The sequence below is a fragment of the Rana temporaria genome, chromosome 3 (genome assembly GCF_905171775.1).
Source record: "Rana temporaria chromosome 3, aRanTem1.1, whole genome shotgun sequence".
NCBI lineage: Eukaryota > Metazoa > Chordata > Amphibia > Anura > Ranidae > Rana > Rana temporaria.
In genome coordinates this window covers 426,941,634-426,968,126 of record NC_053491.1, presented here as the reverse complement: position 1 = coordinate 426,968,126, position 26,493 = coordinate 426,941,634, and the positions used below count along the sequence as shown (strand labels likewise).

The 26,493-nt window shown below is 42.2% G+C and overlaps 1 protein-coding gene across 3 annotated transcripts in view; it reads left to right on the top strand.

Moving 5' to 3' along the window:
• CAMSAP3 (calmodulin regulated spectrin associated protein family member 3) overlaps window positions 1-26,493 on the top strand; it is a 142,395-nt gene that overhangs the window by 57,085 nt on the left and 58,817 nt on the right. For all 3 annotated transcript variants that reach the window (XM_040346264.1, XM_040346263.1, XM_040346265.1), the window contains exon 2: window positions 26,006-26,259. In XM_040346264.1, coding sequence (XP_040202198.1) covers window positions 26,006-26,259 — 254 coding nt within the window. The remainder of the gene's footprint in view (window positions 1-26,005; window positions 26,260-26,493) is intronic.

Sequence of the window (26,493 nt, the reverse complement as noted above, 5' to 3'; positions counted from 1 at the left end):
ATCCTGATCTGGCACGGTCCGGAAAGCATCAGAAGCTTTGCCTGACAGTTTGCCTGACAATATTGCAACCCAGTCTCCTCTAGCTATTCGGTGCAGGTTACATTGTCGCTCAAAATCCGCCAGGAAGTTATCAATCTCACAGTCCTTTTCATCAAAAGCTTTAAAAGCGCTAAACGGAATCTTCCTTGCGTCTGCTGTGCTGTACTCACTGTTTGGAGAATGTGCGGCTGCTTGTTGGACTGCTGCCAGTTTTAACTGTAGTTCTGCGTCCCTTATTTGTTTATCCTTCTGTAGCTCCGCGTCTCTTATTTCTTTAGCCTCCTTCGCTAACAGGTCCATCACTTTCAGTACCACATCTGGCGTTGGGTTCGGGCCGAACCACGCTAGCTTCTCTCTCATTAGCTTGTTGGCTGGCGATTCCTCCTCCTGAATCACTGGTGTCTCCATCTCTTGTACTGCTGGCGTTGCTGCAATCCCGTCCTCCTGGTCTAGCTCCATTGATTCTGCTATGATGACCCGCTTGGTTTTGTTGCTAGCAATCCTTCCACGAACTTCCAGTAGTTCTTCCAGTGTCTGCTTGGAATCCGGGTGTGAAGGGGAATAGAAGGGAAAAATCCCACTGCTACCAACCAATTGTGACGGTATCGGTATGATATCCCCGTCAACGTTCCCTTCTTCCCATAACGAAAATCACCCCAATATTCCACGAGGAGGGATATCCCTGGAATCGCCCAGAAAGCCACACATGAGACCAGCTTACTGCTTGAACAACACAGCCTTTAATGTTATAACACACACAGCTTATATGTCATTTCCAAAACTGTTACAATGACAAATCTCCGCCCCCCTCACACTGGGGCTTCCATACAGATGACTAGGTAGACACGACGGGGCCGATGCTGAAACACATTTTCTTTAGACAATGACATCAATGACGCTGAGCACTAGCTGTACTGAATACATCAACCAGACCGCTCGACCCCGCATATAGAGAGATAATTACCACAATGAAGCAATCAGAATAATTAACCCAAGCCACTTAAACCCAGCTCTCCTTCACACAACACAATAGATCAATTAACCTTTAGAAATAGTGAGGGGACATTAGCACATCAATAACCTGGCTAGCAGGGAGCAGTAAACTGAGACATATAGGCAAATGTATCACACTCACTTACTGTCCCTAGGACAGCTGCCACCTTCCAGCTTCCTCTGCACATGGACCAGAGAGGGAAACGGTCCTTCTCCAGACCAGACCCCTTGTGGTAAAGTCCTTCAACCAGTTCCCCAGAAGATCAATCCAAGCCCTCAGACTTGTCACCGCTGAGGTCTCACAAACAATTGCACACTCCATAGGCTGCCTCAGCGCAGCAGCCCCTCAGGCTTTGGAACCTTTCTGGGGAGAGAGAACCATATCTCCAAGGCTTCAGATTATTATTTTCACCCCCCAGCCCCCTTCTGGTACTCTTGATAAATATTTGGGCTGGTCATTTTAATCTCCCTCCCTCTATTCTGGAAACTTCTGCCAAAGGCAGGGGAGAGCAATCAAACTCTCTGGCTGTGAAACCCTGAACAGACCAGAACAAACCATCACTGCTCCCTTGACCACAGAAGGAGCCAAAAACTAAATTTGCCTAGCATCCTATGCTAGAGGGGTGCTACACTCACCTTTACAGAAGAAATAAAAGGTGAACGAGTGCCCACTGTATTTAACTCCTTTGGTGCTGGGCAGTCATTGCCCACGCAGCCACTGCAGTGGTCAGGGGGCCTGGAAGCCTTGCTCTTCTTTATGCAGGGCTTCTGAGATCAGAGTGATTTTGATTGGTCAGCGCTGGTACAGAGCATCACTCTTTAATTAAACACTGGCTTCCTCTTGTGGAATGAATAGAACCCTTTTCTGTTTTTTTTCCCCATGTTTAATTGGGGAGACAACAGGTGTCGCAAGAATAGGAATACACCTCACAGGGGTTCTAAGCCCCATTCAAACTTGTATATGGAGCCGACTACAGTTACCAGTGGGAGACTTAGCAGGGTTTCTGGCAAAAAGTTGTGGGCGGGAAGCCTTATTTAAAGCAATGGGAGTTTTGGCAGCCCCTGCAGCAATTTACCACTATTTAATGTAATCGTTACCTGCAGATCATCAGCCTTGAAAGCAGAAATGCAAATAACTGCAGGTACTGTTAACCATCCACTGCTTTGAATGGGGCTTCCAGCCCACAGCTATGACTCCTGCGGGTAATCAGTCATACACACACGCAAGGTTAAATGGTGCCCCAATCTTGTCTTGCACTACTTTGTATAAAAAAGTGTAAGCACTATTTAAACGGAACCCCTGGCATAGAGCTAAACCCACAAATGGAAGTCATATAAGAAAGCCGTTTTACCTGACAAAGAATTTTTGTATTTCTACCTGTCCATTTCTGAGATTTACACAGCTCTGCCACATAGCACAGCCCTGTCTAGCAGGACAGACCTATTATTTTCTCTGCTGCTGGTAAGTAACACTTACCGGTCTTGTCCCTCACCCAAGCCGAGACTGGACAGTGAAATGAGAAGCCGCACTCAGAGTTCATTTTTGCTTCTTTCCCTCCTGTTGATTTGCTTCGTCTTAGCACTTGAACACTGCAGTACATCTGGTTGGGTCCTTATGTTTCCACTCCCAGACTACGCTCTGTTGTACAGGGATTGCAAGAGGCTGATACCAAATCAGACTTGGGTACTCACACTGCTCGTAAATTTTTTTATTTTTTTTCAATGACCTATTAATGGAGAATTGCATTCATTTGGGTCTATATATCAGCTTGCATCTATGATTAGCGTGAAATTTAGCATGTTTGTTATAATTATGAAGTTCAGAAGAAGGTGAATTTAATAATGCTAAACTAGGTGTTGGATGGCATTAGCCATTTACTGATTGGTTTTAATTGTAGTGCACCTATAAACGGGACAATTTGTAAAATAAAATGGGTACTTTTGCTGAATTATAACCTACTTTTGAAGGAAAAATACATTTTGGATCACAATAAGAACCAAGTGTATGGATGTGCAAGCTCCAGTCATCTCACCTATTTGCTTTGGGTGCTGGAAGACCTCGTCCATGTAAATGAACAACCAACTGTTGTCACTCTTCATTAGGATTTAAATTGGGATTGGTAGGAGTTCATATTTAAAAATGCCCCATTCGCCCATCTGTCTGGCCTTTATATATGCTCTACAAGTGCTTATTTCATATATCTGCTTACAAAAAAATCTTCTTATATTTCAAAAGGCATATGTGTTCTACAATTTGTTTGGAATATTTACACAATTTTCTTTTTTTTTTTTCACAAGACACAATTTTCTGGTTCTTGTTTAGAATTAGAAAATGGAACCATCCTTTCTGTAGAATTTATGAGGTCCCTGTTTGTCTTGCAGGATCGTCTGGTTTGTGCATCTCCGGTTTCATAATACAATTAATAATATATTAGAATGCAGCCTTGTTGTTGTGTCTTTTTAAAGAGATGCCCTAGTCCTGTCTTGTGTATCTGTTAACTCCTGGTAATTACAGACCCTTGGTTGCCTCCTGTAGGTGTGTCTGGGTCTTTAAAGCGAAAGCCTGGAGGACAGGTTCTAGCCATTATCCTCACACCCGTCATAAAATCTGACGTTCTGAGAACACATGTTATGGAACAAAAGATGATTATAGGTCATTCATAAAAAAGGAAGAGAATTTTTTTTTATTTTTTCATCCTCAAACAATTTCTGTTTTGCGTGTCAACATACACCTATATTTGGAGTAGGGTACTCAACATAACTACATATCTTCGTGATTGACTGAAGTTGAAATTATGCAAAATTGCTCTTTTCTAGACATTTCTTCTGCTTGTACGTCCATCCAATGTTATCATGCGGCTTAGATGTGCAAGGACAATGCCAGATTCAATGGAATCTTGACTTTTTGTAAAGGGCTGATCTATATAATTTTTTTTAAGGTAGGTGTTTCTTTTCTCATTCAGCTCACGATTTCTACCTTGCACTTATAAAATATTGATATGGAGAATGCAGGTTTTTACCTGTCTTAAGCCTCGTACACACGCATGGTTTTCTCTGCTAGAACCAGCTAGAAAACTGCTGGCAGAGCTTTCTTGCCGAGTAAACCGTGCGTGTGTATGAGGCTTTGAGGTTTCTCATCAAGAAAACTGCCCAGAATCTAGACGAGAAAAATAGAGAACCTGTTCTCTATTTTCTCGTTGTGAGATTCTCGGCAGTGTTTTCCTGCCGAGAAACCCAAGCGTGTGTATACTTGCCTCTACATGAAAACCCGCGCATTCTCGAAATGAGCTAACTATTTAAGCTAATTCAATAAAGTAATGTATAAAACGAATACCATAATTCCCCAAAAATAAGACATTACCGTAAAATAAGCCCTAGCATGGTTTTTCAGGATGCTTGTAATATAGGCCCTACCCCAAGAATAAGCCAAAGTTAAAATCGTCAGACTCAAGACTTACTGCCAAATGACCAATTGCAGTATGTGTACTTGATTCGTATAGTAATCTCTCTTGATCCCCAGACAAGATGAGTGCAAAAAGAAAGAGCTATTCCAAAGAGAAAAGAATCGTGGAGGACTCCCGAGACAAGAATCTTACGGCTTTCTGCAAAGAGATGAAGTTAGATTTCCAATTGGTTTGAAAATGGCAAGCAGAGCAGGATGACCTCAATCAACATGTGACATCGCTGTAGTTGAATAGATGTAGATTATTGTACATTAATAAATAAGACATCCCTGAAAATAAGCCCTAATGCGTCTTTTGGAGCCAAAATGTTGTATAGGACCCATAGGTCCTATACAACCCGGTATATAGTGCATTGTCCTTGCTGTGCAGAGATGTTGAAAAATGTGAGTGCAATAATAAATGCATACAATATTCTCAAATACTTATTGTTGAAGGGTTGCAACAAATAGCCCAATTCTTGCCTGAGCATTGCAGAGATTGGGGCATGAGCCCATTGGTGTACTGGATATTTGCAGCCTTTTGTTTTAGGCTTTTTGGAATTTTACTGGTTGCAAATATTTACGATTTTAGGTTGAAATCATCAGATTTCAGTTACTCTTTTTCCAATCTGCCTTTCACTGTTTTTGTAAACTTCAACCCGATGTCATGTACTTCCTTTTGCATCTTCTATAAATTCTAGTGAAGTAAAAAAAATTCTTGTTAAAAAATCATAAGTAAAAAAACAAGCCGAATGCAGCAAAAAAAAAATCTGACCCTTACAAATAGACCCTGTACTATCTTTTTATCATATATGATCTTTGTTTCCTGAAAGCAAAAGTTGTGTATGTACACATACTGGAGAGCTATGCTCAATGTTTTTAAGATCAACAAGGAGGAGTCAGAAAACACGGCCTTCTGTAAATATTCTGACAAATATTAGCTCTGCTAGATCATACACATGGTAGTTTTCTTACAACTTTAACACTTCTTCTTTTTTTCTTTTTTTTTTTTTAACTGGCTTTTAAACACACCAAATTTTTATTAAGTTGTACGAATAGTTTTTATATTCAAAATCATCTGGATTACATGGCAAGTGTAGTTCATTTTCTGTGAGCTCTTATCTTGAGTTATTACAGTGCTGATCTTAAAGTCCATTTGAAGGGTAAGTAAAAAAGTGACCTTTCCACAGTCTGTAAAAGGCTTTGGTAGGTTCTTGATTAGTGACTGTGATTAGTAGTGAAATGGCTCCCCAGCAGCAGTCCAAAATCCAAGCCTCCGAATAAAGACTGTTGTGCTACTCTTTGTGCAAAAGCAGCAGTCTCTCTGCATAACTGCAACGATCTGACACCCACTTCCCCACTAAGTCAAAGTTAGCCTAGGTTCACACTGATGTGGTGCAATTTTAAATCCTTTTGCGTCGCAATTTTAAAGGAGCAGCTGCAGTACTGATATGTTTTTCATGTAATTTGTCTACAGCTGCGATTTCTTTCTTTCTTTTTCTTTTTTTTCTTTTTTTTCTTTCTTTTCTTTCTTTCTTTTCTTTCTTTTCTTCTTTCTTTCTTTCTTTTCTTTCTTTTCTCCTTTCTTTCTTTTCTTTCTTTTCTCCTTTCTTTCTTTCTTTTCTTTCTTTTCTCCTTTCTTTCTTTTCTTTCTTCTTTCTTTTCTTTCTTTTCTTCTTTTCTTTTCTTTTCTTTTTCTTTTCTTTCTTTTCTTTTCGTTTGTAAAATAATACAAACAAATACTATCAGAAAACTTACTGGAATCATGCTACATTAGGACAGATGAGGGTTTTGCACGCAGTCACCATTCCAGTCTATGAAGCCTTAAAAATCGCACCACTCTAAACTTGCACGGGACCCTTTTTAAAATCGCATAACATACAGGAATGGCCTCCACAGAAAGTCATGTAATTTCACTTGTCATGAGATTCCATGCTTTCTGGAACACATCTGAAATTGCATCAGTGTGAACCAGGGCAGCTGCTCTTTCAGATGGAAGGCAGAGTCTACTGCCTCTGAAAAGCAGTCTGCGGAGGATCCCTTTTGAAGAAGGTGGTAGAGCAGCGACCCTTCTGCCTTCAAAGGCTTCATTTCCATGGACGTTTTTACAGCCACTTTCTTTAGCCTTTTTTACAGCTTAAAAACGCCTGTCCATGTTATTTATTTATTTATTTTTTGAGCTGGAGCTCAATAACGCAGCGGTAGCGTTTTTGCACGTTTTTAACGTCTGGTGTTTTTACAGCTCTACTCTGAAGCTCCAGAACGCACTGGTCCTGGTTTTTTTTGCAGCTTAAAAACGGCTCAGCCATCTACAGCTCAAAAACGTCATGGTGGGCATGAGGCAATAGACTAACATGGAGAGCTGTTTTTTTAAGCTGCAAAAAACGCTCAGAAAAGTGGCTGTAAAAACGTCCATGGAAATGAAGCCTTAATGGTTTTTTTTTCCTTTTTTTATCCGATGAGGGGCTTTGTAATAAAATAATTGCATCAAAACCTCAAGTTGGCTATTGGTTGCAGTACTCCCATTGACCTTAATGGGCACATTGGACAGACAGGCCTGTCAAACTCTGGAAGCTGAGATGACCTTGTCTTGGTTGTGGCATGTATACAGTATCGTCTTGCTGCAATGGTAAGATTTAGGGGTGTGGGAGGGGGGGGGGGGGGTAAAACCATGGCTCAGCTTCCGGTTTTTAATGTGCTTTGAATACCTTTTTGTTAAAGTGCCCATTTAGGGTTGAAGGGGAACATGAGTTTTTTTGTTTTTTTTTTAAATAGTGGAGAAAGATGCAAATGAATAAAAGTTTTATTTTTTTACATGCCGGATGTCAATACGGGGGAGATTTACTAAAACTGGTTCACTCAGAATCTGGTGCAGCTGTGCGTTGTAGCCAATTGGCTTCTGACTTTAGCTGGTTCAATTAAGCTTTGGCAATGAGGCCTGGTTCACACTGCCGCGACACTGGTTGGCATATAGCCCCGTACACACGTTCGGACCTTTGTCTGACCAAAATCACATCGGCCATCAGAGTAAAAGAGAACATGTTCTCTATCTAAACTCTGACGGAATTCATGGGAATTTCCGATGGAAATAATCCAATGGGGCATACACACGGTTGGAATTTCCGATGAAAAGTCAGTCGGACTTTTTCCATCGGAAATTCCGATCGTGTGTACGGGGCATTAGTTTCAGAAAAGCTTCATGGTAAGGTGCAGATCCATTTCCCTTCCACCACGATCACTCCCTCATTGATTTGACATACAATAGTTTGAACTGATGTGACAACCCTGGAAGCCCTGTCCTGACTCCTCGCCTTTCGCTCTTTTACCTGAGAAATAACAGTCCCTGCATCTAGGAAATTGAGCTAGTGATTATCTGGCCTGTGGCTGAAGGAATTCTGTAAACCCCTCTCTGAACTTGAGACAGCTTGAGGAGGACAGTCTGGGACGCACGGGGCTACGGTGACCAAGTTTGCCCACTCGGTTGCCATGGTGATTGTAGAAGCAGTGTGGTGGAGTGAGAAGCCACTTCTATAATCTCATGCATGCACCCGCCATGGGCGCCTGGCTCATAAAATGTTAATTCCAGTCAGGTGGTGGGCAGACGGGGAGAGGTGACCACACTGCGGGGTGCTGGGGGCCACAGGGATTTCAGATAGAATGGCCCTTGACCCCTGCAGAATGTTTTCCTCATAATAAGTCTTGGCTACTTCAGCACATACGGCTTATTAAATAAAGGAAGTAGTGCTGACTTTATTAACCGTAAACTAGAATCTGCCTGCTTGAGTTAAAGTAAAGTAAGAATAACGAGAATTTTTATATAAATACCATGTAAGGTGTTGTTGTCCAGAGCAACCATCAAACTTGTTTTTATTTAGTTAATTATGCAGCATTTGATTTTCCAGTAGCTGGCATGAATGGACCCTCCAGCTAGGGTTGCCACCCCATCCCTTCAAAACCAAACGCATATTAATCACACAGGTTCTGTGGCTGATTTAAGGTGGTACTTAAACGCACTTAAACGCACAAACCGCTTCAGAACCTGTGTAATTCATATGTGTTTGGGTTTAAAGGGATGAGGTGGCAACCTTACCTCCAGCACACCCCAGCACCTATTGCCAGTGCACACAATCCGTTCTAGAGGTGCTGGAACTGTGTACTATTTGCATTTCCAGCTTAAAATTAACAGGAATTCTAGCCATGGGTGACCCTGGCAACACCAATTGGCTCAACAAACTTTGAATAAGATATCAAAGACTCTGAGTGGAGAAAGTTGGCCAAACAGTGACTGCAGCCAATCGGGTAAAATCAATTTTCGGAGATTCTGATAGGTGTATTTCAGAATACAATAGCCAGCGCTGGGAGATTCATTCATTGGAATGAATGGGGGAATCTAATGGATTTCTCTCATTCAGCCCAGCTTACGGCTTATGTTTCTTAAAATCTTGAGACTTCAAGTTAAGGTAGGCAGCACAGTGGCTAAGTGGTTTGCACTTCCCCCTAGCAGCACTAGGGTTGTCCGTTTGAATCCCAACCACGGCACTATCTGACTGACGTTTGCGTGTTCTCCCTGTGCCTGCGTTGGTTTCCTCCAGGTTCTCTGGTTTCCTCTCAAGACATGCTGGTAGATTAGTTGGCTCCGGTTTAAATCGGTCCTAGTTTGTATATGAATGTGAGTTAGGGACCTTAGATTGTATGCCCCTTGAGGGCAGGGACTGATGTGAATGTATAATATGTAAAGCGCTGTGTAAATTGATGGCACTATATAAGACCCCTTTAACAGTGGGGCGTTTTTCGGGCGTTTTTCAGGCGCGTTGGCATAAAAAAAAAAAAAGTTTGTAAAGCTCCTGAAAGAAGCCTCATCTGCAATCCCAATGTAAAAGCCTGAGTGCTTTCAGAGCCCTTTCATACTGTCGGTGCCCAAAAAACGCTGGTAAAGCGCTGCCAAGACCCCCTTCACACTGGGGCATTTTTCACGCGCTTTGGCATTAAAAAAAAAAAGCTCCCTCAATGGGAAGCGGGCTTTAGGAGCTGTGTATTCACCGCTCCTAAAGCGCTGCTTGCATGACTTGTGAAAGCAAGAAAGACGATGTGAAAGCCAGAGTAAAAGCACTCGGGCTTTCACATTGGGATTGCAGATGCAGCTTCTTTCAGGCTCTTTTACAGGCGCTTTTTTTTAACGCTAAGACCCCTTTTACACTGGGGCGTTTTTCGGGTGCTTTTGTGTGAAAGCACTCGGGCTTTCATATTGGGATAGCAGATGCAGCTTCTTTCAGGCACTTTACAGACGCTTTTTTTTTAACGCTAAAGCTCCTGAAAAACGCCCCAATGTGAAAGGGGTCTAAATGTGTGTTGTCAGCCCCAGTAAGGTAAACGTTCCTAGATTATGACACATGCAACAATAAAAAGATTTTTATTTGTAAAGAATGAGGAAGGTTGTTGTTACTTTCTGTGCCCCAGTGGATGGAAATATCTTTCTTCCTTGACAGGTCATCAGGAAGAGAATTAGTGGGAAATCTCCACAACACCACAAAAAAAGAAGGCTGAGATTCTAATCCTTTCCCATTCTTTTCAAAATTATGCATAAATGTTGGCTTGATTTCACTCGCATATCTATATTAATATCTATTCTGGGATGGGGGAAAAAGGGTGGTGTATTCGGCATGTTGGCTGAAAACTAAAGATAGAAACGTATAATCGTGAAGAATAAATTAGAATTTTGGCCAGAGTAAGCTCGCAACACTAATTTTCTTCAAGTATTCTGTTGTGTAGCGGGGGTAAGCTCACTTGCTGCCTGGCTTACCATTGCCCATCAATGCTCAGTCATATTGTGTGGTGCGCCTATCATCATCACAGCAGCCAGAGCCAGTAGAGGAGAGCTGGCCGCCCTAGCGCCGAGCGGGGATCTTCTTACAGTAACGTGGCGTGGTGGCTGCACTGTAATTCCCACCTTCTGAAGCCTGCAGCGCCTATGATGGCCGTCAAGCGACCCACGGTCCTGGCATTGGACCAGTGGGACATCCATCATAGCCTATGACGGAAGTCCCAATGATCCAATGCCGTGACCATGGGACGTGTGACGTCCATCATAGGCGCTGCAGGCTTCAGAAGGTGGGACCTGCTAAGTCACTCGGACGCACTCCAAGTCCGCTCGGGCTTCGGGGCTAATAGATTTATAAATGCCCGAGATCCAGGGCTTTTTGGGGACCCACTCGGGGCTTCAGCCCCCCCTCCCTAAGCCACTGGGTACAGGTGTCTAGTGGTTTCCAGCATCTATTCTAGAGGTATGGTATAGGCATAGTTACATTAGTCTAAGCTAGACCTATATAGTTATGTAAAAAAAATCTCATATTTGGAATTCTTCTTTAAGGGCCTGTGTCCACGTACTTTGGCCTAGTGTCAATTAAATCAATTTGAAATCAATTTGGAATGCTTTTGAGGTCATTTAGAATGCATTGACAGGTGCATCTGACCTCCTTCTGACTGCATTTGACTGGCTTTGGCTCACGCCTGGAGGTGCACCTGAGTACACATGCTTTTTTGCACATTCCTGCTTGTCGTGTTTTAGAGCAACTCATTAATTTCAATTGGCTGTCCTGAGCACGATAAACAGAAAAAGGTACCAGCATTTTTTTAAATTGTGCCTTACCAAAATGCTCGGTACTGCAGTGCCATGCATTTTTCTAGGTGAAAACGCACGCACATTTGCTAGATGTGTGGGGTTGTTTTCTTAATGGCACCCGTGGGCATCTGTAAAAGGGCAGCACGTTTTTGTGCAGCATGGTAAAACAAGTGATTTTTGCACGTGCTCTTGCACGCACCTTGTGTGAATTGGCCCTCAAGCAGGTTTTGCATCCCCAAAGACTTGTATGGCAATGCAAATCAGTTTGAAGTGAACAAACGCCCCATTGGCACTGGCCCTTATCTGTTTTGGGTATTTTTACCTGCTTTTTTGAAAACTGGTGTATAAACTGTGCTGTATAATGTGACTTTAACTACCTGCTAGCCTGTACTAATCACAGATGAAGCACAACTGTCACTTGGGAATGTTTTACACACTTTTTTACACACACTGGGGTAGATTCAGATAGAATTTACGCTGGCGTATCCATAGATACGCCACGTAAATTCAAATCTGCGCCGACGTATCTACTTTCTGTATTCTGAAAGCTAGATACCCCGGCATTTGCCTAAGATACGACTGGCATAAGTCTCTTATGCCGTCGTATCTTAGGGTGCATTCTGACGCTGGCCGCTAGGGGCGCTTCCGTTGTTGTCGGCGTAGAATATGCTAATTACCTAGATACGCCGATTCACAAACGTACGTCCTGCTATTAGGAGGCGCAGCCAATGTTAAGTATGGACGTCGTTCCCGCTACGAAATTAGAATTTGTGTACGTCGTTTGCGTAAGTCGTTCGCGAATAGGGCTGGACGTCATTTACGTTCACGTCGAAACCAATACATCGTTGCGCCGTACTTGGAAGCAATGCACACTGGGATATGTACACGGACGGCGCATGCAATCACGTCAGGTCATCATACATTTACATAAAACACGCCCCCCTTCCACATTTGAATTACGCGCGCTTACGCCGGCCCCATTTACGCTACGCCGCCGCGACTTACGGAGCAAGTGCTTTGTGAATACAGCACTTGCTCCTGTAAGTTACGGCGGCGTAGCGTAAATACGATACGCTGCGCTGCTGTATCATTGCGCGCCCCTACGTGAATCTACCCCGCTGATTGGATAGAGTGCAGTGTTCAGATCTGAATTGAGTATTGTGGCCTTTCTAGTGGGAAATTACAATGTCTCTGCCAATTTAAAGGCTTTAAATAGAAAACGATGGCCTTCTAGTAATCAATAGCCGTATGCTATGCAAGGTTGCTGTCCGCTCAATCATTTACCTGCTGCAGACGAGTCTGAGTGACCTGTTCACCTAGAATGGGGTGGCGGTATGTTTTTTGTGTTGAAAGCTAAAATATCGCAGTGCACGTCTTTCATTCTGTTGAGAGGCAGGAAAAAGATTAAAGGGATAATCTGTAAATGGTTTCTAGGTCAGATTTCTCCTTTATTTTACCTCTGGCCGGAATTCCAGTGTGGGGACAGCAGCCAGCTTCAAACCTGCTTTTCGAGTCGTTGTTTTTCCAGTTTTTTTCTTTCCGCCACTACACCTGCTATCATTTGTTTTCTGGAAAAATTAAATATTTATGCTGCTGTAGGTGGCATATCCCTCGATTATAGTCCCCCAGCTGTCGCCACTTTCCTGGAGTGCACGTCAATTGAAAACATGGTTCCGATATCTGGCTAGGTGATTAATTTGTGTTTGTTTTACTAGCTAAATTCCTTTTTAAAGCGGGGGTTCACCTGAAAATTTTTTTTTTTGCATTCGATTGAGGCTAATTACTGGAGGCAGAATCGGGTGTTTTGTTTAAAATCAATGCAGTACTTACCGTTTTAGAGAGAGATCTTCTCCGCCACTTCCGGGTATGGTCTTCGGGACTGGGCGTTCCTATTTGATTGACAGCCTTCCGACGGTCGCATACAGCACGTCACGAGTTGCCGAACGTCGGTGCGGCTCTATACGGCGCCTGCGCACCGACGTTCGGCTACTTTCGGAAACTGGTGACGCGATGTATGCAAAGGTCGGAAGGCTGTCAATCAAATAGGAACGCCCAGTCCCGCAGCCCATACCCGGAAGCGGCGGGAGAACATCTATCTCTAAAACGGTAAGTACTGCATTGATTTTAAACAAAACACCCGATTCTGCCTCCAGTAATTGGCCTCAATCTAATGTTAAAAATGTATTTTTTGGGTGAACCTCCACTTTAAGTCCTGAAGATGTTCTTGGCCTAAAAAAATAAAATGAATCTAAGGACGTAAGCTGCAAAGTATTACAATCTTTTGTCATTGCCCAGTTTGTTTGTTTTTGATAGAAAAATGTCAGTTCTGCAGGAGATGGTCAGAGACTGAGGACATATTTTACAAGAGACTGTTTAAGCGCAAGGTCATTACAGTGTCTTTGCAATTCAGCACTCCTTACAGTCCCCATAAAAAAATTCTGCCACCACATTTGAGATTTCTCTTGGCAAGTATGGTAGTACAGTATATTGTAGTAATTTGAACAAAGCTTTCTATGCGTTTAACCACTTGCCGATTAGCCGCCGTCATTAAACTGCGACAGGTCGGCACGATCCCGCGAACCGTCATAGCTATACGTTCGATTCCTTTAAGCAGGTGCGTGATGCACAGCAGGGGTGCCGATGCTCGTGGCCAGCAATCGCAATGACCGCCGGCAACGCGTGATCGCGGGCACGAGAGGCAGAACAGGGATGGACGTGTGTGTGTGTGTGTGTGTGTGTGTGTGTGTATAAACGCACACATCACAGTTCTGTGAGGAGAGAGAGATCTTGAGTTCCTACAAGCTGGGAACCACAATCTCTCATCTCCTATAGTCAGTCCCATCCCCCACAGTTAAAACACACAGGGAGCGCAGTTAACCCCTTGATCGCCCCCTAATGTTAACCCCATTCCTGCCAGTGACATTTACACAGTAATCGGTGCATTTTTATAGCACTAATCGCTGTATACATGCCAATGGTCCCAAAATGGCATCAAATGTGTCCACCATAATGTCGCAGTCCCAATAAAAATGCCATAAATATATCCAATATTTTGCTTTTTTTTTTTTTTTATTACCAAAAATATGTAGAAGAATACATATCCTAAACTGAGGAAAACATTTTTTTTAAAAAAAAAATGGGACTATTACAGCAAAAAGTACAAAATATTTTTTTTATTTTTTTAAAAAATTGTCGCACTTTTTTTGTTTATAGCGCAAAAAAATAACCACAGAGATGATCAAATTCCACCAAAAAAAAGCTCTATTTGTGGGAAATAAAAATTGTTTGGGTACAGCGTCGCATTACCGCGCAATTGTCAGTTAAAGCGACGCAGTACCTTATCACAAAAAATGGCCTGGTCATTAAGGGGGAAAATCTTCCAGGGCTGAAGTTGTTAATGGAGCAGGATTGTTGAGAGAGTTTGAGTATATGTATGTGTATAGGTACATTTTTAAAGTGAATCTGTCATTATCCCAAACACCTGCATGAGAAAGGTGTGATGAAACCAGCTACTACCGTATGTGAATGGCATAATAATTCCAGGGTGTTGACGTCAAGCATGCTCTCATTCACTGTTCGCAATGTCATAACCCTGGAACTATAATGTGGCATGAGTTGGGGGGGCTTTCATCAGTGTTGCCTTACACAGGTGCTATACTACAAGCAAGACCTTTAAAGTATGCCTGAGGCTGGGTTCACACTACTACACTACTTTCATCCTACTTTGCTCTGCTACATTGGTCCTACATTTATCCTACATTGGTCCTATCCATCCTACTTTCATGAACAGGATACTACTTTGGTCCGACTTCAATGATATTCAATGGGTTGAAGTAGGATCAATGAAGAACCAAAAGTAGTACAGGGAGCATTTTCAAAGTCGGACCGACTTGTGTAGGACCAGTTAAGACAGCTCTCATAGGGAAACATTGATTTTCACACGTCATGCTACATGAGGCTCCCAATGTAGGACCGTTTGTAGGACAAGTGTGAACCCAGCCTAAAGCCAAAACTGATTTAAAAAAACATTTTTTGTTTAATCTGATAGTCGGGGAAGGTTAAAACCTCTGTGTCCCATTAGGAAGGTTTACCCTTCACTTCATAAAAGGATATTTTCCCCAGTGGGGCTTTGGACAGCAATATAAACGTGATTGAGGAATTGTTAAATAATAGTATAAAACATATTTGAGAGTTGTCAAATGTCACAATTAATTACAATATATAAAACATGTAAAACGGTCTGGCCAGATAAAATCCTGCATAATCCAATATTGCCATACATGCAAAATGTAAAACAAGATTGCATAGCATATGTAGGTAGGTATATATCTCCGATGCGTTTCGACCATAGGGTGGTCATCTTCAGGGGAATTGTTGACTCTTAAGATACATATAAACAGGAGAGGACAGGAGAAGCGACACCTGCAACAAGTTCCCAAATTAATGACTGCATATTAAATAAAGAAGTAGGGTAAATTAGCTCTTGGCTGTATTGCAAGAATGCTAAATGGAAATTATATATATTAAATATATGGACTAGCTGCGATCTTGTCTATAATCGTGTAGGCATCAGGTGTCCTAGGATTACAATAGTATGATGGGTCAATGTAAATTTGGTGATAATGATACTTGAATCATGAGTAAAACCTCCAGCCACTTACGAGCATCTTTATTTATAATTTATTTCCTTGCTGTTGTGCGATTTTTTTTTTTTTTTTATCACTTCACTGACGCCCACACCACAATTCCCTACCTGCAGTTCATTCATTCCTCACTCTTTTACTCATGATTCAAGTATCATTATCACCAAATTTACATTGACCCATCATACTATTGTAATCCTAGGACACCTGATGCCTACACGATTATAGACAAGATCGCAGCTAGTCCATATATTTAATATATATAATTTCCATTTAGCATTCTTGCAATACAGCCAAGAGCTAATTTACCCTACTTCTTTATTTAATATGCAGTCATTAATTTGGGAACTTGTTGCAGGTGTCGCTTCTCCTGTCCTCTCCTGCCCTCTGGCAGGCGTCGCTGGTGTGGCTTCTTGTAAGCCCACAGGGTTGGGCTCCTTCCCCCTTTGTGGGGGGGGGGGGCAGCGGGTGACCGCACAATCTTCCAGAGTGCTCCACGGTTTCCTGACATGCCTGGCCATGCAACTGTCTACTCCTCTTTTTAAGCGTAACTATATTGCCATGCCATATTTGCACTGTAATGTATGATCATATGCTTTGAATATTTGAAATAATTTTATATGTCTCTTAGAGTCAACGATCCCCCTGAAGATGACCACCCTATGGTCGAAACGCGTCGGAGATATATACCTACCTACATATGCTATGCAATCTTGTTTTACATTTTACATGTATGGCAATATTGGATTATGCAGGATTTTATCTGGCCAGACCGTTTTCCATGTTTTATTTATTGTAATTAATTGTGACATTTGACAACTCTCAAATATGTTTTTTATACTATTTAACAAACAATTCCTCGATCACGTTTTTATATTGCTGTCCAAAGTCCCACTGGGGAAAATGTCCTTTTATCATATATACTGGGGTTTGCAGCGCTAACGTCTCTCCTATGTGTGTTTCTTTTTTTTCATACCCTTCACTTTATGCCCAATGCACTCAACAGGGAGATCCCCTCCTAAACAGATGTCATTGGCATAACTGTCACATTGAAAGGTTTCCGCTCCATTCCTGTTTTGGTGGCGGCTCAAAATTTAAAATTTTTACCCTTAATTTCATTCCTAATTATTTTGGTGATGCTGGGGACAGTTAGAGAGTGAATCTTTCCAATGAGGACACAGACAGTAATATTAACCTTTAAAAAAACTCATATGATCTAAAATATTCCTAAAAAGGCTTACCGTCTATACTTGAGTATAAGCCGAGTTATTCAGCAAATTTTTTTGTGCTGAAAATGCCCCCCTCGGCTTTTTCTCGAGTCACCTTTTTGCTCCTGATCTCCCGGACTTTGGGGACCCTGTACCGGCCGGCACCCCTTCCTTAGACTCCCATGTTAAACGTCAGTCTAGGCATGGACACAGTGAGGCACAGTGAGGCATGCAGATGGACACCCTAGGCTTATACTCGAGTCAATACGTTTTCCCAGTTTTTTTGTAGTAAAATTAGGTTCCTCGGCTTATACTCGAGTATATACGGTAATAGAATATTCTATAACATTAGCAGCGCTGCATGGGCTAAAAACTTCCACCTAATGTGTCCTTAATTAAGAAAAAATTATTCATCAGGTATTCAGTCCATCAAAATTCTATTAAATATTTTTTTCTTGATTAAGTACACATTGGATGGAAGTTTTTAGCCCATGCAGTGCTGCTAATGTTATAGAATTTTCTATTAAAGTGGTTGTAAACCCACTTTTTTGACTTTTACCTACAGGTAAGCCTATAATAAAGCTTACCTGTAGGTATAAAGAATATCTCCTAAACCTGCACGGTTTAGGAGATATTCCCCTCGCAATGCGCCGCTGATTGCAGCGGCGCATGCGCAGGGGGGATCTACGGTGAAAGGACCGGCCGCCGCCGGACTTTGCCGGATTTAAATCTCCCGCACGCATGCGCGGGAGTGACGTCATCGCCGCTGGAGCGGCAATACCCGGAAGACACGCCGAGTCAAGATGATATCTCGCTCGGCGTGGACCAGGTAAGTGCTACACACCTCATTCCGAGGTAAATATTTCATAATGAGCTAATATGCGGTGCATATTTGCTCATTATGACTTTTGCCTTGCAGGAGAAAAATAAATACATTTTGATGCGGGTTTACAACCGCTTTAAGTGTTTTTAGGAATATTTTAGATCATATGAGTTCTTTAAGATTATATATTTATAGTAGCCGCTTTTTGTGTTTAAAAATATTTTAGAATTCACATATAGGAGCAACAATTACATCTATGTGCGCTGGGAGAGAGGATTCTTTTTTAACTGACGTTGATTGATCCACTTGTATTTTATAAGTAATATTAACCTGGACAGTGGTTCCAACCCTTCTTTACTCTATCCAAATTGTTATTCCATTTTTTATTTTGTTTTTTGCGTGAATTTTTATTGGGAACACCTTGTTACATTGTAAATTGGTTTCGGTCATATTGTAGTAAACCCGGTGATATCCATACTTTCCATACTTTCTGTATTCATCTACCGCACGTGTATGAAACTTTATGAATAACAAAGAGATAATTATGAACAGATTTCTCAGCATCCTATCATAATTACATTCCAGTGAATTGTCTTAAACGGTAAACATGCAACTTAAGTGGTTTGAATATAAACATAACATGTGATGCACTTAAAACCGTGTTAGATACAAGTATAATATAGATCTCGGCTAGTCATATTCCCTTTTATTGAGTTTCATACTCTTTTTATATTGGGACTTTGGGCGAACTGGCATGTGAATGAAAAGTTATGAATTTCTGGTGATGTCATGTGGATGCACAAGTCTTTAGGTTTAGACTTCTCCCCATATTCCTAGGGTGACTTTGTGGTGTTCTCTGTGGTACCATAACGTTTTCTTTTGTTTTTGTTTTTTAGGTGGCTACAATGCACCAGTTTATAGGGTTAAGGTATGGGAAGAAGATAGGAAGGGTATCCAAAACTTGAAAAGGTTTATGGTGTTTTGGGCATGTCAATTTTATATGATCATGCGTTTGTGCAGGCATTGTTTAGGTCTTTGATATTTGGCAAGGACAGTTTTAGCCGTTGCATTGTAATACTTGTTTTCGTGGTTAGCATACATTTGTTCAGATCTAGTTAAAGAAGGGCTAGTTCCGGGACCACCAGGCAAATCCTGCACTCGCCAACTTTATTAAACTTCTGCTGTTTTATTCTAGAAAATTTGATAGTAATACAATGGAAGGTTCCACAGACTCATCATTTTTATTTATTTTTTATTTGTGTTTCCTCATAAGTTGATCAATTGAGCCATACATCTTTACACGCTTACTTACAAAGCTACGGGGTGCCCGAAATAATTTCCACAAGGATTTAGAAAGATGGATAGGAAACTGAGGTATTACATTTAGCCCTCCTTGTTTTTGTTACTATGCCTTTGTGAATGACTGATGGGAGTATGTAAATAGTTGGTTCCCTTTTTTAAAGATCCATTGTTGAGCAGTGAGCATACTGTAGTAGTGTTTTGTATCGCTGGCACTTTCTTTTTGGTGTTTTCTACCCCTGTATCATATGACTACTCCACTTCTCTGTGGGCACTCCACTGGACCACTTATATTCTAGATGTTGGGTTAATGTACTAGACACTTATGTTAAGGTTATTTTTAGATTTCCTTTTCACATTCAATAATTTGTATTAGAAAGATTTTTGCATAGTTAGTCATATATTGGTCAAGTTTACTGTTAAAATTGAGAATATCATCTACTCATTTCTCATAAGCTAGATCTAGAGAGAATCCAAGCTCTGCAGTGCCTTTCTTTTCTAATGATAAGAAGTATAGAGGAAAGGAAGAATGGAAAATAGGAAGGGGAGAAAATAAAATAATGTGTGGGTGTGGCAGAGTAGCTAAAGACATGCCTGGCGTATTGCCCAAGTACTGTCAGTATGCCATATACCCAATACCACTTTGCTTCTGTAAATAAATCAGACCAGACATACTTTTTGGGTTTAAATGGCCATAGTAGCCCTTTTATTACAATCACCAACCATGAAAATAACTTTTTACATATTATAACTGTTAATAAACAGAAAAAACATACCCTAACCTCTCAGCCTGAATGTAACTGCCTGTTACTATGTCTTAGGATTTTTGAAGGCACCCTTGACTGACCAACTAGCTGTATCTGGTACCACCTTGCCTTTTCATGGCCCTCAGCCGCAACTTGCGCCAACTCTGGGACAATTGTTTGGTAACTTCTCCAGCCTATACAGCCAACTGCCCCAACGTGTATCACTTCTGCTCTTATTAGGGCAGGAACACCCATACCAGAGATGGGCCCAACCGATCCTTCACCAAAGCTCAGGCACAGCATAAGCCGCCTTCAAAAACCCTATGACCTCTGCCCGCTGCTACGACTTCCTTCCATCACCCTCTACCAAATAACACTAAAGAATGGAAATAAAATTAAACCACCCATGGCCTATAGTCAACAAAGGGGAGGGAGGACGGGGAAATCATGTCCAGTGCTGTCCCCTGGGTCAACTAAAGCTGGAAGGGCTGCCTCCCACCAAGGAACCCAAGGAACCCCTATGACCCCACCCTAACCTCCTCCAATGAGATGAGACCTAATTCCCCTCCTATTGTCCAAAACCTTGAATTAACCTCTAAGTGACCGCAGCCTCTCTGGACAAACCCCATAATGTAGGCCCTACGCTTATGCTGCGCCTGAGCTCCTGGCCTGTACTATAAAGTATGCGCTAAAAGGAGACCTCTTAAGGGGCAGCGGAAGAAAGATAAAGACCTAGAGAGGGAAAGGTTCCAGATTTCCCAGTGTGTATCTCCCTTCAATAATGTCCATGTGGATAGACTGGACATATGATCTTTTCAACTGTATACTGACTGTATAATTGCTTCCACCATAATATGTATATGCCTTTTTAGTTTAAACATGGTAATTTGTGGTGTAACCCCTATCTGAACTTTTACCTGATTTAAAGTGTACTGCCAGTCTGTTTTTCCCAGCTTTATATGGTAGTTCTGGTATACCCTGCTCTGACTATGATATTGACTTTAACTTGTATTGCAAAATCATTTGGGGAAATTGCCACATTGTTGTCATGTTTTGCCACATAGAAGCTAACAAAACTACATTGTTATTCTCATTAAGGAATTTTTAGTAGCACACCTTTTTTTCGTATGAAAATGATGTGTCTTTGATTCCGCCATCTAAAAAAACGCATCGCCAATGTTTGAAGTCTCCTGCTGCGCTCTGTGGTTCCTCCGGTCGACCTCCATGCAACTACAGTTTGTTTTTTTGTTTTTTTGAAATACATTCTGGAGTTCAGCTTTTAATGTAAACTGTGGTCTGAGGAACTGTGAATCAGGATAATGAATAAAATGTTTGTTTTTTCTATGCAGTAATTGTTCTTTTGAGGGTTGAACATGACAGGAGATCTCTGTGTGCCGTGTTTTCTAAAGAGGCATTAGTCCCCTTACAACTCGGCTTTCGTCCTATGTGGCAAAAGGGGGAAAAAAAAAAGTTGCCTAACGAGTTTTTCCTGCTGGTGTGATTATGTTAGGCCGTAGCCTGTGTCTTATTTTTATTCACGCTTGGAGAGCTCAAAGTTCCTGCACTCCGGTGGAGTTTTATTCTTCTTTTTTTTTACACAAACTGAATAGATCCCTGTTGTCTGATCACCCTTCCCTGCATTGCTTGTAAAGGAAAAGAGTGAAGGTACTCCATAGTCTTGTAAGCGTTTTCCTGGGGAGTTCTTTTTTTCTATTTTAATTTTCTACTACAAGTTCCCTTTTGTCCCAATGTCATTGATTTGGTCTTTAAGAAGGTTTATAAACTGATTACTGAGATTATCCACTTTCTGCGGTTTTCTGCTCCATACTGTATAAGACCTGATGGGATTATAAATTCCTAATTCTTAACAAACACCCTGCTGGCATGACGGCTTTACTGGGGAGTACTGGTTGTGTATTCATGAATAACAAATCGAATGGTAGAAATTCTAGACTGCTGTAAAAATTCTAATGCGGCATCACACCGATTCGGACAGTGCCATTGCCGGAAATTGCAGCCGATTTGGCATGCGATTTTGACATGTCAAATCGCATGCCAAATTGCTCCTGTTTGCACAGCCAGTAATTAACTGCATGATCATGGCTGGATGCAGAAAAATGGCGCACGGCCACGACCAACTCCTTAACAGAAGATAATTGCTGGCTGTGCGAACAGTCAAGGATAGATGCGGCTGCCGTCAGCCCGTCATTGCATTCTATGGGCTGAGTGGTCGCAGTTCTTTGCACACACCTTTCCCACCATGCCCCTGGAATTTTTAGGGTGTTCTAATCCCCTTCTTGAATGGACTCTAAACGACATGAATGACAGAACCTCTGCTGATAGCTATTGTATTCAGACAGCTGTAGCACCCTTGGCTGTCCAAATACCTGAACAAAGACTACATCCAATAGGATTTTCCACCAAGCTCAGTCGATGTTTAAATAGACTTTTGTCGAACTTGTTGGAGGTGATAGGGCCAATCATGGCTCAAAAATCCTAGCGGGAAAACTGTCCGTCCGTACGCAATTTCAACGCGCAAAAAACATGCATGCTCAGAATAAAGTCAACGCATGTTCGGAAGCATTGAACTTAATTTTTTTCGGCTTGTTGACTGTTGGAATTTGGTGTGACCGTGTGTACGCAAGACAACCTTGAGTGTAATCCCGTCGGAAAAACCATCGGTTTTTTTTCCCGACGGGAAAACCGGCCGTGTGTTGGGGGCATTAGTTTTGGATGCAGGGGGAATGGGTTGGGTTTTCATTGCTGTCTGTGCTAATGCTGGGAAACTTTACCCTCTCTCTTGTTTCCATGACCAATGTTAGGGAAAAAGTGAGCAGAAACTCACTTTTTGAGCCGTCATCAGGGAAAAAAGAGTTGAGGGGGAATTATTGAATGAGATCACCGGTTTTGTTGGGAAGATTTTCTATAGTTTCCTGTTGTCTCCTGGAAAGAAAGTGTAGCGAAATCTCCCCACATGGACACAGACTACAAAAAATGGCCTTCCCTACTCCGTGCAAAGAAAAAAAAAAAAAAAGTTTTGGCTATACATAAACTCTATTAACCTCTGTTTCTTCACTCTTGGCATTTTGTGTTTCAGCACTTGACTAAAATACGCGGATGTGCGAATTGTTTATATACCACAGTTGCTAAAAAAAGTAGTTGTGTGTTTATAAAATATTAGACCTTGAAAAAAGTGCAGTCTATGCATAGAAATGCAAATCATGGAATACCCATGTTTTTCAGGCTTTGCCAAAAAAAATTTACAGGTCCTTCCTTGTCTCATATTTTTGAAGGCTGATGCATTCGCTTTTAGCGCCTCAGAACATCAGCAATAATAGCTTCTGTCAAAGAATTCCCAGTGCAGAGAGAAATCCCCCAAGGGCCCATGTGACATGAGAATATTTGCAGCAGCTACAGAATTATTTGTTGCTAAGAAAAAATGAATTGCAGTAAAAACTGTCACAGAAATTCCAAGCGATTTAAAGCTCAGTCGCTGTGGCTGTGTTGCAGTGTTTGGAGATAGCTACAGTATCCCCAGCTTTGGTGCCTACAAGATCTTTAAGGGCTCATTCGCAGGGCCAGTTTGGTCCGTATGCCACCAAGAGTCAGCATTTCTCTGCAGAGGATATGCATAGGTGCGTGGTATTAGCCACGGCCAGCAGTCTGTACAGATCAATGACGGCACCACAGCTGTTCGTAAATCTGAGCGATTACATGCGATTGGGAACTATCAAGAACCTAGAACCCAGACAGTTTCCATCCAGGACTCCTCACACCTGTGCATACCCACTCCAGAAAAGTGCTGATTCTGGTCGGTGCAAGATCCAAATCCGTTGTGTATATGAGCCCTTACAATAAGTAAATAGTTTGAACTAGCGCAATAGTCTTTATTCTCCCCATAACAATAGCGCTAAACCTTGTGGTAATCTTCACATTGGCTTTCTGTACAACCTCAATACTGACCATTCTACATGTAAACTCACCTCCTATTTTTTGCGTACTTCCTTTTCCTGCACCAGGATCCTGTTACAGGATTGACCAAAAGACTCAAAAGTGTTGAGGGCAAGGTTTGCTCTCCAGAGATTGCCTTAGGCCGCGTACACACGACTCGATGGGAGACGTATTCTGCCGAGAAAACCGATCGTGTGTACACTTTTGCCGAGAAACCTGTCGGGAAACTCGTCGAGCCAAAAAGAGAGCATGTTCTCCATTTCCTCGACGGGCAATGGGAGAATTTGGCTCGACGAGTTTTTGACAGCCGAACAAGGAACTCGACAGGGAAAACGATGTGTTTCGCCCGTCGAGTTTCTCGGTCGTGTGTACGCGGCCTGACTGTAGGCAGCGGCAGAAAAATAATGCAAATTGTGAGAGTAGATTGAGGCAGTCAGGCTATAGTTGTAGTGCAGCATGTCGTGCAGAGGCAATAATTCACAAAGACAGGTGCAATAGAAGACTTGTACTGAAGTAATGCAGCAACAGTTTTCAACAAACCCAATGGGAAGGCTACCCAGCCAGGTGCACTCAGTTTCCAAAAACGTGAAAGAAGCAGATTTCAGTGTTTCTTGAGAGATAACAGAATGCGGCCTGGCCATTTATTACCCATTTAGGAAGGTGTCTACAAAAGATGTCTCTCTCATCGGGAACCTTTCCATAGCGCTAGTACTGTCCCTAACAGACGGGGTACCTTTCCTGTCCATTCACAAAATGTGTGCCAAGCCTGGGAGCCAGGGCCTTAAATAGGCTCTGTTTGACCAAAGATGGCTGCTAAAGTCACAAGGGGTGGCCGCATCCAATTGGATCGCGTCCCTGGTGACCGAGGAAACCATAGAAGAACCAATTTTCTCTTGACTTCCTCTCCAACTGCAGTGCGGAACAGCGCTACTTGCAGGGTAGAATGCAGACTGTACCTGCCTACAAGGCTGTTGGCTCACACTCTGAGAAGTCCTAATTGTTTCCTCTACTCTAAAACAGAGTCATAAATTATTCCAGTGAGTATGGTGCTTTCAAGGTTTCATAGCAGAGGAAGCTCTCTTTATCACTATCTAGGGAAGACCAGTATAGCCTTAATCTAAGCCAATCATTGTATGTAATGTTGCATTTCGGCTGTGTATGGCAACCCTTTGTCTACCCACAAACTTGAGATTTGATAACTGGATCAGGGAATGATTGTATGCTTGTGGACATTGTGATCTTCTCCCAGGATAACCAGTCTGGAAGGACACAGATTGGTAGTTTGGGAAGCTGTTTCTATTAATCACCGTTTCCTCAAATAATAAGTCTGACTTCTGTAAACAGATAGACTTATCTGAAAAGATTAAGCCTTTTGGAGGTGGGACCTTCTGGCATCTGACCTCTATCACTAGCCTATTCTGTTTCTCCTGGAGCAACTAATCTGATTCTCCTTTTTATTGTTCTGTACTACAAAAGGAAGATCTGACTGCTATAGACTGCAGTGCTGATCGGTGTATTCTGGCAGCGGGGGAAGACTCCCTGCTGTCAGAATACAATAGTTCAGCGAGGAGGATTTCTCCTTCGATGAGTCCGATTATTTTCATTCAGCCAGCAAGTTGAACAAAAAACTGACCCCATCCACACATTCAAGGTAGATAGGGGATCCTCCCCACTGTGGCAATGTATTATGACAGCAGAGAGACTTCCCACTCTCTGGATACACAGGATCAGCGCTGCAATCTATAGCCTGTAGTGCCTCTGGCTCTAATCACGTGCTCAAAAAAACACCCACCTTATTGGAATCCATGCATCCATCGCCCCTGCATGTAGATTAGGGGTCCGAATGCACGGCTAGGGGAGGTGGTGTCCATGCACCCCTAGTGGACGGGCCGACACTGGTAGACAGACTTCTGTTCAACCACAATAGCCATACATAGATCGAAATTTGGCCGGTTCCTGCTGTACCGGATGAATATCGATCCATGTATGGCCAGCTTAAGAGAAATCTGGCCTGCAAAGCAGAAATGAGTCTCTCTAACTTACTGAAGCGCCAGGCTAGAAGAATAAGTGGAAGACCCAGCATGAATATAATCCATTATATTTTTTTCCATTATAATAATATATTATAAAAAAAAAGTAAATTTTTGGTCAAATTGTGTATACAAGTGTGCAGCAATTGGGCATCTTTACTTCATAATTCCATTGAATCTACTAACCGACTTTTTGTGTTTTTCTATTGCAGATGTCCCTGAGGAGCTGGTCTCCCCCTGCTACACAGATCAGTATGAACAAGAACATGTGAAGCCAGCTGTGATCAGCCTCTTACTGTCAGCAGATGTGTACTGCAGAGCATACCGCAAGGCATTGCCCCATGACCACTCCCCTCCTAGAGACAATGCTGCCCTCCTGTTGCTCTTTGCCCGGAAAGGGTGTGCTCCGGTGCATCAAGGGGACCCTGTGAAGACCAGTGACCTGAGAGAGAAGCCCATACGTATGGTAAGAGGATAAGGACACTAGGTTGGATGCAGGGGATGATGAAGGGGATTGTGTGTCCACAAAGCTTAGGAAGGTATTTTAGACATCCCCACCAATGTTGTTCAACTTTTGCAAGAAAACCCAATCATTACTTGAAACCATGCTGAACCAGTTTTAGGTGGCCATAATTGAAAAATTACACTGCCAAAGCTTCAGTCTCTTTAGTCTTGTTCATGGTGCAGTGTATTGAAATGT